Source organism: Hypomesus nipponensis, chromosome 28 (genome assembly GCF_054491055.1).
Source record: "Hypomesus nipponensis isolate SF chromosome 28, ASM5449105v1, whole genome shotgun sequence".
Classification (NCBI taxonomy): Eukaryota; Metazoa; Chordata; class Actinopteri; order Osmeriformes; family Osmeridae; genus Hypomesus; species Hypomesus nipponensis.
The window spans coordinates 3,081,864-3,099,472 of NC_140388.1; the positions used below are offsets into that span (position 1 = coordinate 3,081,864).

Below are 17,609 nucleotides of genomic sequence, written 5' to 3' on the forward strand. Positions count from 1 at the left end.
ACCTATTGTTATTGGTGGTTTTATTATTTGTAATTCTTGTACCATGGGAGTCAATGGCAGCCCCTAGACCCCATCGACAACTTTTTGTGAAATTTGGCACACTCATTAAGGACAGTTTCTTCTATACCTACACCAAGTTTCATGTCTCCCATTAGACCACTCTAGCGCCACCAATGGGTCAAAGTTGGACTTGTGTTTACACACGCAACTTTTGAACCGTATGACTAATTTTCAAAAATGAGGTACCATTGGATTCCCTGGATCAAGCCGAGTTCAACGCACACCATGGCGTTAATTTCCGGTTATATAGATTTCCCGCCATTTCCGGTTTTATCAAAAACCTTTGAAAGCCTACTCCTCCTACAATTTTTGTCATATATTCTTCAAAATCACCAGAGATGATCTTCAAACCAAGCCTCACAAAAGTTATCAAAGGAATTTTGATCCTCATAACCGTCTGTCCGGTACAGCCAATCAAATTCATCAGTAAAGCCGCCAAACAGGATGTGAAGTCATGTCTCAGCAAATCTTTGAGATATCAACACTAAACTTGGTAGATCGGAGGAAGACACTACAACATATTACCATGTGCAAAGGCAAATTCATATCTCTAAAAATGATTGATATAAATCAAATTGAACTTATCGCTAACGCTAAAATAATGCTTTGCACATCAGCCAGTCAAAAACTGATACTCTGATTCAATCACAAGTTCATATGAAGACTCTTGAGAATGTTCATAACACAAATCTGTGAAAAAGTTGACTGTAAGATGAAAGGTCGATTTTGGGTGAATATTTGAAACATGCTTGCTTGGCTAATTTCTAGGCAAATTTCCAATGAATGTCTCCCCTGCTCCTCCCCGCGCGTGCTCCAAAATCTCACACACACTCAGCCTTCCCTTGACACACGCGCGGCCAAGACGCACACGCAACATTTCAGGAGAGTGTGGGCTGACCAAGCCCCCACTCATTCCTTGGTCTTTAGCAAAGGCCCATGTGGCTCTTGATGGTATTGCATTTCCGATTTTGTATGCAATGGTAAAAAGGTCTCAAATCCTGAAACATTGATAGTATAGACCAAGAGTAAATACCACACCTCAAATGGCCCACCATTACCCATAGGTGGCGCTATAGGCCACGCCCAAAAGCACAAAGATACAAGGCTTTCTGGAATGGATAGGTTCACCAAGCCCCCTCCCTTCACGTATTGGCTTGAAAAAAGGCCCATGTGGATCTTGATGGTATTGCATTTCCGATTTTGTATGCAATGGTAAAAAGGTCTCAAAATCCTGAAACATAGATAGTATAGGCAAAGAAACAGTTTAACAAAAAGCCCATGTGGATCTTGTTGGTATTGCTTTTCCGATTTTGTATACAATGGTAAAAAGTTATAAAAATCCTGAAACATTGATAGTATAGACCAAGAGTAACTACCACACCACAAATGGCCCACTATTACCCATAGGTCTTCCCTTGACACACGCGCGGGCTTGGCAAGACGCACACGCAACATTTCAGGAGAGTGTGGGCTTACCAAGCCCCCACTCATTCCTTGGTCTTTTGCAAAGGCCTTGTGGATCTTGATGGTATTGCATTTCAGATTTTGTTTGCCATGGTAAAAAGTTCTCCAAATCCTGAAACATTGATAGTAAAGGCCAACAGTAACAACAACACTTTAACAAAAGCCCATGTGGATATTGTTGGTATATTTTTCCGATTTTGTATGCAATGGTAAAAAGTCAAAAACATCCTGAAACATTGATAGTATAGGCCAAGAGTAACTACCACACCACAAATGGCCCACCATTACCAATAGGTGTCGCTACAGGCCACGCCTTAAAGCACAAAGCACTTCACTTCTTGTGAAGATTAAAGCACTTCACTTCTTGGCTTGAAATAAAGGCCCTTGTGGATCTTGATGTTATTGCATTTCAGATTTGGTATCCCATTGGAAATTCTGCAGCATTGATTTTTCTATACAGTTACAATTTGTCAAGAATATACATTTTTCAATGGTTCGCAATGCTTTACATGTAAGCCAGTCAAACAAGTTCATATGAAGACTCTTGAGAATGTTTAGTACACAAATCTGAGAAAAAGTTGACTCTAAGATGAAAGGTCGATTTTTGGTGAATCTTTGAAACATGCATGCTTGGCTAATTTCTAGGGAAATTTACAATGAAATGTGTCCCCTGCTCCTCCCCGCGCATGCTCCAAATTCTCACACACTCATTCTTCCCTTGACATGCGCGGGCTTGGCAAGACATACACGCAACATATCAGGACTGTGTGGGCTGACCAAGCCCCAACTCATTCCTTGAATATCAGCATAGGCCCTTGAGGACCTTGGTGTCATTGCATTTCCTACTTTGTATGCAATAGTAAAAAGGTCTCCAAATCCTGACACATTGACAGTACAGGCCAAGAGTAACTACCACACTTTACCCAAAGCCCATGTGGATCCTGTTGGTATTGCATTTTCGATTTTATATGCAGTGGTAAAAAGTTTTTAAAATCCTGAAACATTAATAGTATAGGCCAAGAGTAACTACCACACCACAAATGGCCCACCATTACCCATAGGTGGCGCTACAGGCCACGCCTTAATGCATAAAGATACAAGGCTTTCTGGAATGGATAAGCTCACCAAGCCCCCTTCCTTCACTTACTGGCTTGAAATAAAGGCCCTTGTGGATCTTGATGGTATTGCATTTCAGATTTGGTATGCCATTGGTAATTCTGCAGCATACATTCTTCTATACAGTTACAATTTGTCAAGAATAAACATTGTTCAATGGTTTGCAGTGTTTGGAGGAATCCGCCATTACTGCTTGCAGTTATATTTTGTAATTCTTGTACCATGGGAGTCAATGGCAGCCCCTAGACCCCATCGACAACTTTTTGTGAAATTTGGCACACTCATTAAGGACAGTTTCTTCTATACCTACACCAAGTTTCATGTCTCCCATTAGACCACTCTAGCGCCACCAATGGGTCAAAGTTGGACTTGTGTTTACACACGCAACTTTTGAACCGTATGACTCATTTTCAAAAATGAGGTACCATTGGATTCCCTTGATCAAGCCGAGTTCAACGCACACCATGGCGTTAATTTCCGGTTATATAGATTTCCCGCCATTTCCGGTTTTATCAAAAACCTTTGAAAGCCTACTCCTCCTACAATTTTTGTCATATCTTCTTCAAAATCACCAGAGATGATCTTCAGACCAAGCCTCACAAAAGTTATCAAAGGAATTTTGATCCTCATAACCGTCTGTCCGGTACAACCAATCAAATTCATCAGAAAAGCCGCAAAACAGGATGTGAAGTCATGTCTCAGCAAATCTTTGAGATATCAACACTAAACTTGGTAGATCGGAGGAAGACACTACAACATGTTACCATGTGCAAAGGCAAATTCATATCTCAAAAAATGATTGATATAAAGCAAATTGAACTTATCGCTAACGCTAAAATTATGCTTTACACATCAGCCATTCAAAAACTGATACTCTGATTCAATCACAAGTTCATATGAAAACTCTTGAGAATGTTCATAACACAAATCTGTGAAAAAGTTGACTGTAAGATGAAAGGTCGATTTTTGGTGAATATTTGAAACATGCTTGCTTGGCTAATTTCTAGGCAAATTTCCAATGAATGTCTCCCTTGCTCCTCCCCGCGCGTGCTCCAAAATCTCACACACACTCAGCCTTCCCTTGACACACGCGCGGCCAAGACGCACACGCAACATTTCAGGAGAGTGTGGGCTGAAAGGCCCATGTGGCTCTTGATGGTATTGCATTTCCGATTTTGTATGCAATGGTAAAAAGGTCTCAAATCCTGAAACATTGATAGTGTAGGCCGAGAAACACTTTAACAAAAGCCCATGTGGATCTTGTTGGTATTGCATTTCCGATTTTGTATGCAATGGTAAAAAGTTATAAAAATCCTGAAACATTGATAGTATAGACCAAGAGTAACTACCACACCTCAAATGGCCCACCATTACCCATAGGTGGCGCTACAGGCCACGCCAAAAAGCACAAATATACAAGGCTTTCTGGAATGGATAGGCTCACCAAGCCCCCTCCCTTCACTTATTGGCTTGAAAAAAAGGCCCATGTGGCTCTTGATGGTATTGCATTTCCGATTTTGTATGCAATGGTAAAAAGGTCTCAAAATCCTGAAACATAGATAGTATAGGCAAAGAAACAGTTTAACAAAAAGCCCATGTGGATCTTGTTGGTATTGCTTTTCCGATTTTGTATACAATGGTAAAAAGTTATAAAAATCCTGAAACATTGATAGTATAGACCAAGAGTAACTACCACACCACAAATGGCCCACTATTACCCATAGGTCTTCCCTTGACACACGCGCGGGCTTGGCAAGACGCACACGCAACATTTCAGGAGAGTGTTCCTTGGTCTTTTGCAAAGGCCATGTGGATCTTGATGGTATTGCATTTCAGATTTTGTTTGCCATGGTAAAAAGTTCTCCAAATCCTGAAACATTGATAGTAAAGGCCAAGAGTAACAACAACACTTTAACAAAAGCCCATGTGGATCTTGTTGGTATTGCATTTCCGATTTTGTATGCAATGGTAAAAAGTTAAAAACATCCTGAAACATTGATAGTATAGGCCAAGAGTAACTACCACACCACAAATGGCCCACCATTACCAATAGGTGTCGCTACAGGCCACGCCCTAAAGCACAAAGCACTTCACTTCTTGTGAAGATTAAAGCGCTTCACTTCTTGGCTTGAAATAAAGGCCCTTGTGGATGTTGATGTTATTGCATTTCAGATTTGGTATCCCATTGGAAATTCTGCAGCATTGATTTTTCTATACAGTTACAATTTGTCAAGAATATACATTTTTCAATGGTTCGCAATGCTTTACACGTAAGCCAGTCAAACAAGTTCATATGAAGACTCTTGAGAATGTTTAGTACACAAATCTGAGAAAAAGTTGACTCTAAGATGAAAGGTCGATTTTTGGTGAATCTTTGAAACATGCATGCTTGGCTAATTTCTAGGGAAATTTACAATGAAATGTGTCCCCTGCTCCTCCCCGCGCATGCTCCAAATTCTCACACACTCATTCTTCCCTTGACTCGCGCGGGCTTGGCAAGACACACACGCAACATATCAGGACTGTGTGGGCTGACCAAGCCCCCACTCATTCCTTGAATATCAGCATAGGCCCTTGAGGACCTTGGTGTCATTGCATTTCCTACTTTGTTTGCAATAGTAAAAAGGTCTCCAAATCCTGACACATTGACAGTACTGGCCAAGAGTAACTACCACACTTTACCCAAAGCCCATGTGGATCCTGTTGGTATTGCATTTCCGATTTTATATGCAATGGTAAAAAGTTTTTAAAATCCTGAAACATTAATAGTATAGGCCAAGAGTAACTACCACACCACAAATGGCCCACCATTACCCATAGGTGGCGCTACAGGCCACGCCTTAATGCATAAAGATACAAGGCTTTCTGGAATGGATAAGCTCACCAAGCCCCCTTCCTTCACTTACTGGCTTGAAATAAAGGCCCTTGTGGATCTTGATGGTATTGCATTTCAGATTTGGTATGCCATTGGTAATTCTGCAGCATACATTTTTCTATACAGTTACAATTTGTCAAAAATAAACATTTTTCAATGGTTCGCAGTGTTTGGAGGAATCCGCCATTACTGCTTGCAGTTATATTTATTATTATGTTTTACCCATGGGAGTCAATGGCAGCCCCTAGAGCACAATTGTAAAAAGTTGTGAAATTTGGCATGTTGAAACTGCAGACCATTAGTAACTACCATACCAAACATGGGCCATGTGAGACAACAGGTGGCGCTACAGGCCACGCCCCAATATGTCAATTTTTAAAGTGATGCCATTTGCAGGCCATAAGTCCCAAAATGCTGAAATTTATTACAGATGCCTTATTTCTCATGAGGAACAAAAAAGCCTCTAGAACCTATAACGGCCGCCATATTGGATTTTTCTGTACAATAAAGATTGAGGAAACACGTTTTTTCGCTACTCCTCCTACATTTTTGGTTAAAATTTTCTTCAAAGTTGCCAGAGAGGATCTCCAGACTGAGCCTCACAAAAGTTATCAATAGGATTTTTGATTTTCAAAACCGTTTGTCCAGTACAGCCAATCAAAATCATCAACAAAGGAACCAAACAGGAAGTTGGGTCAAATCTCAGCAAATCTTTGAGATATCAACACCAAACTTGGTATATCGGTAGAAGACAATACAACATGTTCCCATGTGAAAAATTGACTTAATATCTTAAAAAATGACTGACATAAATCAAATCAAATTTATCGCTAACGCTAAAATAATGCTTTACACATCCACCGGTCTAAAACGGATACTCTGATACTATCACTAGTTCATATGAAGACTCTTGAGAATGTTTAGTATTCAAATCTGAAAAAAAGTTGACTGTGAGATGAAAAGTATATTTTTGGTGAATATTTGAAACATGCATGCTTGGCTAATTTCAGAGCTATTCTGCAAAACCCTCTCTCCCCTCCTCCTGCCCGCGCGTGCTCCAAATTCTCACACACACTCAGTCTTCCCTTGACACACGCGCGGCCAAGACGCACACGCAACATTTCAGGAGAGTGTGGGCTGACCAAGCCCCCACTCATTCCTTGGTCTTAAGCAAAGGCCCATGTGGATCTTATATGTGGTATTGCATTTCCGATTTTGTATGCAATGGTAAAAAGGTCTCAAATCCTGAAAGATTGATAGTATAGGCCGAGAAAAACTTTAACAAAAGCCCATGTGGATCTTCTTGGTATTGCATTTCCGATTTTGTATGCAATGGTAAAAAGTTATATAAATCCTGAAACATTGATAGTATATAGACCAAAAGTAACTACCACACCACAAATGGCCCAACATTACCCATAGGTGGCGCTACAGGCCACGCCCTAAAGCACAAAGATACAAGACTTTCTGGAATGGATAGGCTCACCAAGCCCCCTCCCTTCACTTCTTGGCTTGAAATAAAGGCCCATGTGGATCTTGATGGTATTGCATTTCCGATTTTGTATGCAATGCTAAAAAGGTCTCAAAATCCTGAAACATAGACAGTATAGGCCAAGAAACACTTTAACAAAAGCCCATGTGGATCTTGTTGGTATTGCATTTCCGATTTTGTATACAATGGTAAAAAGTTCTCCAAATCCTGAAACATTGATAGTATAGGCCATGAGTAACTAACACACCACAAATGACCCACCATTATCCATAGGTGGCGCTACGGCCACCCCCCAATTGTCCATTTTCAAAGTGCTGCCATTTGCATCCCATTTGTCCCAAAATTCTGAAATTCATTACATATGCCTTATTTCTCATGAGGAACAAAAAAGCCTCTAGAACCTACGGCACCCACACAAATCTGAAAAGTAGTTCAATGTAAGATGAAAAGTAGATTCATTGTGAATATTTAAAATATGTATGCTTGGCTAATTTCTAAAGCTTTTTCCCCAAATCTTATCTGTAATTTGTTTAAACAAACGTAGCCTTTTAAACCTCTAGGTTTAATTCTCTCTTTTATAAATTTAAAGTTGGATTTGAGATTTAACAGACATTTAATCATTTAGCAAGTTGTTTGACTCAAAAATCATAACAATAGCAAGCTCCCACCTTCACTCCTTAGTCTAGTAGCCATTTTAGACTAGTAGGCATTGTGTGGTTAGTTTGGCCACAGCTAATTCTACTGTTAAAAGAAACAGAAGGTCTTCTTCTTCAGAACTATACAGTTGAATCAACCAAACACAGCTTGGTCATGTTATCATCTTCTTTGGCACATCTAAACTAAGGACTTGACTTTTAAGAAAGCATGACCAAAGCAATTGGGTGAGGGAGGGTTCCTACATAAACAGTTGCTGACAAAGAATTTCAGACTTAAACATAGTCTTGCATTAAGAGTAGAGTCAACAAATTGAATAACTGTGCTAATGGTTGTTGAAACTCATTGCTCTGCGTTGGTGCATGTCAATTTAGGCAGAAGTCCATGTCTGGTGATATTTGACAACCTCAAACACCATGAGTCTGCCACTGGGCCTATTGAAAAGGCTCTTGTTTTCATTTGCAATGCAACTATGGGGTGCCAAGCTGGGCCTAGTTGTACTGTTAGAAAGGCCAGTTACATTAAACATTATTGTTGTTATATAGTTTTCTTCCGAGCATTGCATGCACTAATAAAAGCAATGATGCCCAGAAATGTTTTGTAGGAGTTGCGAAAAAGAGAAGCAGAACAGTGGAACACCATCCCAACTCAAAATGTAGTAGCGTAGAATAGAGGAACTGGGTGTACAAGCATCTGCTTGCGGAATGAATGCTCCGTGCCATGTTTTAGAAAACTTGAGAAGTCTCCCTTTATTCGTGGTGTGTGTCCAGTATATAACGTCTCGCCCTGCTTTATCCTACCGCCCTGCTCCCCGGCCCCTTGTAGTAGCCTCATCTCCATGCCCATAACATTACGCCATTAACTAGATCCAGTAACATGACACTGGGAAATGGGTGCTGAAGTGGAAAGTCCCCAAAAACAGCATAAAACAAGGAAAATATTAATCCACCAGTCATTTTTACATTTTAAATATGGAGGCATCTATTGGAACTGGTGGTAACTCCTTTGTTGTACACCCAACAAAAATGGGGCTACTTTACATATAATATATATATAACTATACTTATAGGCCTTAATGTAGTTGTCGTCCTACCATTGCATACACGTCCTTTACTAAAGTGTATCTTCCCTTTCATAAAATTATTATTGTAATCAAAGCTTTTAAAGAATGGATCTCTGCATGATGGGCCTGACCAGAGCACAGGTGGCCTGACAGAACACGCTTCAAAGTTGTCACTTTCAAAAGGGTGGCATTTTAACCCTGTTTGTCCAAAATGTCTAAAAGTTGGTACGCATGCCTTATATTGCTCATGGGGAACAAAAGAGTGTCAATAACCCATAATGTCGGCAGCATGGATATTTCTCTACAGTGACAATTTGTGAAGAATTTCAGAAAATGACTTAAAATCAGCCATTGATCCAGTTGTCTTGAAATGTTGTGTACATGAATGAAATACATGTCTGTGTCATGTCAATTTGGTAATGGTTTGAAATGCTATGGAGGAACCCGCCATTGCTGCCTGCAGCTATATTTTAATATCAGTTTTGTAAGAAATAAGAAAATACAGTATCTTTAAGTTATTTGGAGTTGAATGTTTTGCACTTTTGCACATTGCTAGTTTAAACCATAAGCTATTAAAGTGGTTAACTGTGTACAATAGAAGCATTGTTTGGTATATTTAGCTACTTTTCAGTACACCACATTAGGTACACCACTTAGTACTTTGAATACATAAAGTTCAAATCATCACATGACCAATCTGGGTTTGCTTCTGTTAAAATAAAAAACGGTATAAGGGCGAAATAAATCAATGTTATCATGTAAGCAACACAACTAATAACATTGCTAATTAGTGCATTCGATTAATAGTGTGCGAATAATCAAGCATTCAAAATAATCAATAATATTTGCGTGACAGGGGGGCCCCTAAATCAATTCTGCTTAAGGCCCCATAAAGGCTTGGGCCGGCCCTGTAGCAAACGTTGTTGTTTTTTTCACATGCTGTTGAAACAACTACTGACGTTAGAAAAACCACAACACCACACTGGATCTAGCTAGACCGGAAACAAAACAACAGGCACGCCGCACACACTTGTTTAGGCTTGCGAGCCGGCTAAAGAGTAGTAGACTAACGTTACGTTTTGAGTGGATGGCGAGCGCGAGACGCCGAAATGGATGCCAACAAAATTCTGAATGGAACATTTACTTTTTAAAAGTTGCCAAATGGTTCCATTGACAAGACCAAAGTGATCTTTGTGTTTTGTCGTTGTGAACCGAGCTATCATCGCAGCACGTCCAGTCTGAAATACCACTTGATGGCCAAGCACACAGCTGATGCAAATTCTCCGCCCCCTCGTCAAAGCCAAGCGATTGCAATGTTGTTTTCAATTAAAAAAAAAAAACATTTGCACCAAACAATCCGATCCACTTTTCCATGTTGATAAGAGCATCAACATGAGAAAACATTATGAGACAAAAAGAAATCAATGGACATTTCGAATAGATAAAAATGTGTGATTAATCGCAAGTTAACTGACATTAATGCGATTAATTGCGATTCAATATTTTAATTGTTTGACAGCACTAGTTGTTACCTTATAATCAGTGGATGGATCTGTCTTGCTCTCGTCTTCCTCCTCCTCCTCTTCCTCCTTGTTTATATGCTCTTCCTCGTCTCCCTCCTCACCTATCATTCTCTCTTTACTATTGTCCTGGATAACTCCCCCAGGCACACAACCAGAATCCTCAGGCCCTCTTTCTGCACCACGAGGCCCACGATCAGATCTACTGTGGGGCTCAGCCATGCGGCTAAAGTCCTTCAGGCGCTCCAGGGTGGAGGAGGAGAGGCTGCCTGACCCTTGAGACGCATTGGTTTCTGAGAGAGAAAGTGAGAGTAGAGTAGGGAGATGTTTCTATTTCATTCTTTCTGTCTAGTAAATGAACTTGACCCTGGTAAAATGCCCAGGACCCACCTCTGACACTCGGACGGGAAATGTCTTCTTTCTGGCCAGGATGGTAAAGCTTGGTACGTTTCCTGATCGATCTTAAGTCATCATCATCAGTGGAATGCTTATGCTGCATGACCACAGAGGGCAGAGCAAATAGAAGGGATAGCACATCACTGTCAGAAAGAGTTTTAGCACTAGCATTTTACAACGTCAACAATACGTGTGTCTGTGATACCTTTAACTGAAGTGGGTATAGCCTATGTATCAATTCGACAATTTCCTGTCCCGTGTCTGTGCTAGGAGCTTTGCAAATCATGCCCACCTTGCCTCTGCTGGCTCCTATCTGCAGCCCAGTAGGCACCATTGCAGAGCACATACCGGGTTTTGTGCTTTTGTCCTGGAGACTCTTGCTGCTAGCTCCGCCAAAGTACCGGCTTATGGAGGTCTGTACATTGCAAGATTTTTTTGTAGATTTCGGCATGCTTTTAATCTTATTCTTATAACGTTTAAATCGCGTGATTAGATATGCTGATAACGAATGTGTATTATTGCTTTAGCAAATGTTAGTAAGCAGCGTGGACGGTGTCGCTCACGTCGAGCTTACAAAAATAACATTAATTTATACACCTGTATCTCCCGACAGGCGTAGGCGTTCCGCTCTTCTTTTTATCAGTGCGCAACATCAGCGCTCCTTTTCAGCATCTGCCACGGCAATTGTAGAACATTTTTAAATTGCAATACGGGTGGACAAAAATCCCCGAGGAAACGACAGCGCTATGGCTCAGAGTTGACACCCCTTCGTTTCTTTGGGCACATGGGTCAAGTAGGAACATGTGACGCGGTGTCACATAGTAAACCGAAACGAGTTGACCCACATTTGAGAAATTCTCTGTTACAACGGTGCGCGGACGTGGAGTCTTACAAAACAGCGCCTTCTAAAGGGAAATACAATTCAAATCTGGAAGTTTTTGGAGCTTCAAAGATTTAAGTTTATTCCTTGTTGTTTGTGACGATTTGTCACCCACACATTTTTCTGTTAATTGTATTAATACTGTAATTGTTTACGCTTAAATAATTATTTGAATCATTACAATGTAATTTAATATTTGTAATGTATATTATTGTATACAGTCTTCATATATAGTTAATTATATATAGGCCTATATTAGATTTGATTCAACTTTATTGTCGTTGAACAGAAGGCTTATAAATAGGCTACAGTAGGCCTACAATGAATTGCAGTTAGCATCTAACTAGAATTGCAAATATAGCTGTCCAACATGTATGAGAGAACTTATTTGATCTTAAATTAAGTTATATTATTATTATATTAGGTGGAAAAGAAATAAACAAGATAAAGCGATCGAAAATGAGAGAAGATAGAGAGTGGGTGGATGAGAAGGAGAGAGAAAAGTGTAAGGGTTGTTGAGAGAAAAGAAACAAAAAGATCAACAGAAAGAGCAAAAAAGAGAGACATAACCGTATTTTCTGGACTATAAATCACACTTTTTTTCATAGTTTGGCTGGTCCTGCGACTTATATATACAAATATATATATAATTTAACAAATTGTTCATTCATAAAATGACATGCTGCTTAGTTATTTCAGGACATGCTGCTCCTACCATATTTCTGGGGCGGAAGAAACACTGTACATTAAACTTTAATTTCATGTGCTCTTGGGGGCCCTCTGGTGGCCACGGGGGCCCTAAGCAGCCGCTTAGTTCGCTTATACCTTGGGCTGGCCCTGCTAGGATGTATGGGTTTGATGTGATGCAAGATAGGGTCACCACGCGTAATGCAAGCATGCATAGCGCGGGAGCAATTTTTTTTGCCATTTTTTGAGCACAAAATAGTTTAATTGAGCTTTATGTAAAATAAACATAGACGTTTTTCAATTGGTAAACCTTGTCTAGTGATGCCATCACTCCGGCCCTGCTCCCATCCATCCTCGCTGACGCATATCGTTACGGTAGGGCCCCCCGGCCCAGCCATCGGTAGCCTATCTGAGAAAAGATTTTGGTAAAACTATGGACCCAACCAACTCTATTTGGGAGAAGAGAACTCCCTCACATGGTACAATCCATGCAGAAGCTGAGGTGTCAGAATGCGGAACGTGTGTAGCCTACTCTAAAAGAAGATAATACTAACGTGACAAATGTCAACAACAAAAAATCCTTGACCGGCCCAAAAGTGAAGCGGCCCACCGGGAACTCTCCCGATTCCCCACCCTGGCCCTGTTTACAACGTTAACAGGGCTACTTGGTTGGCTATGCCTTTTCAGCGTGAGATATACAAGGTGTGGCATGAGAGCGTGTGAAATGGTTGAAATGCTTGTGTCTCACGGCCAATGCGTGAGAGTTGGCAGCCCTGCAATATAGTCCTCATTAGGCTACTGTTTGTAATGTACAGTATGGTACAGTTGGTACAGTATGGTAGCTAGCATAGCCATTTCTAGCTCTGCTTCACAATATTGCGTTATGTATTATAAGTTAACGTAATACATAAATGTTAATTAAGTATCAGACATGATACAACACACCAGTAACCAATTGACCTATCGCTAAGCCCCGCCCCCCTTATTTACTGTTGCTAACTCGGACAAGCTATCGCAGCTGACTTGAGTTTTAGCCGTCAAAAGGGACTTCATTATGCAATGAATGTAGGGATACGTACATAATTTAAAAGTAGATATGGTGGATGACAAACTTAAATTGGAGGCGAGAATTTGCAGATCTCAATGCAAGAGGGAGAAGCTCATCTACGGTCAATCACGATATCCTGAATCGTGGATATCCAATGCTTGGCAATACCAGCATTGTTGATGCACCGCAGGGTTAGATTAACTACATTAATTTAACTTCAGTAATTTAACTAATCTGGATAGGCAATGAGAAGTAAACCTACGTTTATTAGTTTATTTACAAGCATTACCCTGTCCCTGACAAGGCAGTGTCCTAACTTTCTAGCTAGTGAAAAGCTAGCTAAACGTTATACCTAGCTAATAACGTTAACGTTAGCTAGTTTTAACCAGAGATAACTTGCCTAAACCTAGCATAACATCAGTGGTGAAAGTAAGCCGGTACTGTGAATGACAATGGGATGACATCCTTGTTTATTTTCGTTACGTTGACTGTGTGGTCTGCCACACAGCTTTATCCACCGGAGACAAAACAAAACAAAAATATCCGTGAATCAAGATGGTGCTGCTGTCTGTCCCGCCGAAAACCAGGTTGACAGCAGTGGGGGTTTTTTTACTACAGGGAGCTACCGGAACCACGTGACAAAAAAGCTGTAGCTTTTTTCCTTTGTTTCACTGGCAGTGAGTTTTCACAATGTTGTAGTTCACTCCATTATACACCAAAAATGTCAGGGAGGACTGCCTTATGTAGATACGAGTCAGCTGAAGATAGCCATAATATTGGAGTTCCTGAACCGAGCCTGTTTCATTCGTTATTTGCCTGAGAAAGCAACTTCCGTTGGCCAGCTCCATTGAAAACCATTCAAAAAAGTTGACAGCAGTGGGTTTTTTTGGAACTACAGCGAGCTACATGAACCACGTGATCACGTGTCGGCGAGATTAAAGCGTGTCGCAACTCACTTTTTCTATGGCTCTGACAGAGCCTATGCAGGTCACGTGAAAAATGATCCAAAGACTCGTAAAAAGACCGAGTCGGGAAATGAACGGATCACTCGTTGAGAGGACTCGTTACTCCCAAGTCCTTATAAAGATTCGTTCAAAATGAACGAATCGTTCACGAACGACACATCGCTAGTAAGTAATGTCAGATTAAATAATGTATTTAAACTCAAGCTTGTGTGGTGTGTCGCTGTCTTCAATGCCACAGCCTAAACTATGTCAAAAGAAACGTTTTTCATTTCTGGCACATTCAGTAAAGTGTGGCTAGCAACATCAGCTAGGCTAGCTGGCTCGTAGCTTCTTCATGCAGCTTCTCCATGCAGGGCCCTAGACAGAGACCAAATGGTCGGCTTTTTTTACTGACAATGATCGCTTCCAGCAAACTTCTTCAAACTTCTTTTAAATTAGCCATTTCCCACTCATTAAATATCAAGCTTACGTGTTTGGGGGCATATTTTCAGTTAGCAGATGGTACTGTTTGAATCGCGATTCCATCTGAAAAATACTGCTGGTATGCGGAGCAAAGGCAATGTCAGAAGATGACTTTAGTCGGTGATTCATTAGAACATTTGTTGTCTAGCCCTTCAATCTCTCAGCAAAATGTAGGCTAATTATTTGGCTAAAAGAGGCTACACATGTTGCGTATCAGACAGAAGTTGTGCTAAATGCGTAGCCCGTCATTAAAAACATTTTATCGTCGGTTGACTGATCTGCGTTGTTGTGCCCAGTCAAAGGAATAAACACGAACATGATAAACATTTAATGGTCTAGCCAGTTATCCTGGCAAAACATGCCAGTGCCTGTAGCCTAATGTTCTTTATTTATTGACAGGACACAGTCCAAGTAGGCATACGTAAAAATTAAAGCTAATTCGTTTGGAAATTCTAGGCTATACTTGATGTTACATGTTGATGTTCAGCCTATTCAATTTAACAACTATCAGAAGGACAAGACAGGCAGTGGATAATATCATAATATCTTTGTGGGGGGGTATTTTCTTTTTTGTCACTTTCATTCTTTCCTGTGTGTAGCCAAAACATTGCTTGTTAAAGACTGAAAATCAATTAATATGTAGTGTACATGCTATTAACTTTGAACTTTTCCTATTTTTTGATACTGCCTCACATTTTGTTTTAGAAGCGTAGCCTCTGACCCTACACCCCTAAGCTGCTGTGTATTGAAGAGGTCTGTCCTTAACCACTGATCAGTTAACAATAATTAAAGATAAATACTTTTTACTTTTATACTGTTAGGAAAACTCTGAATATAATAAACAACGTTTGATCTATACCCTGCTATATTAAGCTCATGAGAACATAACCCTTGGTCATGTCCAGGATAGAAATATTCGTATCTATGAATTATGTTGCTTGTATCATTGATACACTGACATTTTTGTTTTTTTACATACATTTGAAAATTGTATTTTTTCATCCCAACAGTAGGTGCTTTTGCACCCCCTGCACATGCGGTAAAATCCTCTATGCTACAGGCTGTGCACAGTTGGCTACTCTTACTCTATAGTTCTCAATAAAGACATTTTCACATATGAAACATGTAGCCTTTTGCACGACTTGATTTCACTCAATAAGGTTTGAAAAAACAAGTCAGTGACGGCGGCGACGTAGCTACTTAATAGGTGTGTCGTTTGGCGACGACGTGTGTCTCACATGGCTTGGTGGCGACGTAATTATCTCAGACCTACTTAGTAGGCGTACGTTTTTAAAATACTTTCTAATATACGTTGCCGCTGGTAGACGTTCCTTACATGCCGTCGCCGTCACATCGCCGCCAGTCTCTCGTTTGCAGTCCCATTCAAAAAATCCACACGATCAGGCGGCGACGTATGGTTAGGATGCTCCTTCTCCCAGTAAGCTTAGGAATGTCCCTTTCCGCCATTTCGCCATAGTATGTGGTACAGGCCAGCGCCTCCACTGGAACGTGACAGTAGCTCGTGGTTCCTGCCAGTGCCTCTACTGGCACATGACAGTTACTGTTCTGTTGATAGTGGTACGCAAGTGTCTCATGGCAGTTGCATTGGGTGTCTTTGTTGAGTTACAGTATGTGTTCTCATCTGTTGTTATTTGTATTCCTATTGTGTCAGTTATACTGATTGTATGTGTTATGTAAGTTAAGGGGAAATTAACTAATGGGACTCTTATTTTGACATCTGAAAAATGTTTAAGTACCCCTATTCGTTTCCTGTGACTCATCCGGTTGCCATGCCACATACACTGATGTTCAGACAGTACTGTGAGATTAAGTGTAGTAAGATAATAAACAACTGTTAATGTACATTTATACTCTGAGTGATCCTTTTACACGAATGATGGAAACATACTGAAGTATCAACATGGATAGAGGAGAACAGATCGTAACCGGTTATGGGCCCAGACGTGCTAACGTTTCTGGCGGGAGATGGCAACAGCTTGTCTTCGATGGTGACGAAAATAACTTAGAACTTTGGGAGGTAAAATTTCTCGGACATCTGAGGCTAATGGGATTAAAAGAGACTATAGTGTCAACTGAGGAGAATATCGACAAAGAAAAGAATGAGGAGTGCTACGCCAAACTTATCCAGTTTCTCGATGACAAAAGCCTTTCACTGGTGATGCGAGAGGCAACGAATGACGGCAGGAAAGCTTTACAAATAGGCCTACTTCTTTTTCTATGGCTCTGGCCCAGTGAAGTTTATTTCACCAAGAGCTTCAGGAATCCACTTTTCCAAGAAGTTACGCACGTCACCTCCTTCTGTTAACTCAGGCAGTGTCTTTTTCTATGGCTCTGCACTGGGCCATTGCTTATAGAAAGGGCACATCGAGTTGGTAGAATCAACAGTAAGGATGGGAACCAACAAACCGCTGCACAACCCAGAGTGGTGGTGATGGAGTTTCTGAACTACGTCGACAAGGTTCCAGTGATGAAAGCGGCCAGAAGCAAGGGAAAGATTCTTGTCGACGATAAAAATGTCATGTTTTTCCCCTGCGTATCTGCTAAAACGTAGAAAAGTTTTTTATTCAGCAAAGAAAGAGCTAGCCTCCCTTTCTAACCGCGACCTGCGTTACGGAATAATTCACCCAGCCCCACTTCTGGGGACCATCAAGGAAAGACGGCACACTTTCGACACTGCATCAGAAGCGGAGGCTTTTGTGCAAGAATTGAAGTCTGAGCAAAGCTAGGCAACGCTGGGTGCTAATTAGGCTAATGTGTTTAGTGTTGACACAATGCAGGTAACGTTATTTTTCCTGGACTGTTTAAAGAATGCAGCCGCAATACGGGCAGGGTAATCTTTTCCTGGACTGTTTAAGACTGTTAATTTAAACTTAAATGTTTTGCTGCAGAGTGGCTATTTCTGATTG

The 17,609-nt window shown here is 40.7% G+C and overlaps 1 protein-coding gene across 4 annotated transcripts in view; it reads right to left on the reverse strand.

The window, feature by feature from the left end:
• The window catches only part of msh3 (mutS homolog 3 (E. coli)), a 135,493-nt gene extending 124,271 nt beyond the window's left edge, over positions 1 to 11,222 (reverse strand). For 2 of the 4 annotated variants that reach the window (XR_014751033.1, XM_084694863.1), the window contains exons 1-3: positions 10,846 to 11,222; positions 10,635 to 10,737; positions 10,257 to 10,537 (exon numbers count right to left, since the gene is read on the reverse strand). Coding sequence is in view for 3 of the 4 variants with exons in the window: in XM_084694863.1 (XP_084550989.1) it covers positions 10,257 to 10,537; positions 10,635 to 10,737; positions 10,846 to 11,091 (630 nt within the window). In the remaining variant the exon portion in view is untranslated. The remainder of the gene's footprint in view (positions 1 to 10,256; positions 10,538 to 10,634; positions 10,738 to 10,845) is intronic. The other 2 variants (XM_084694861.1, XM_084694862.1) reach the window with 2 other exon arrangements.
• Positions 11,223 to 17,609: the final 6,387 nt, after the last annotated feature.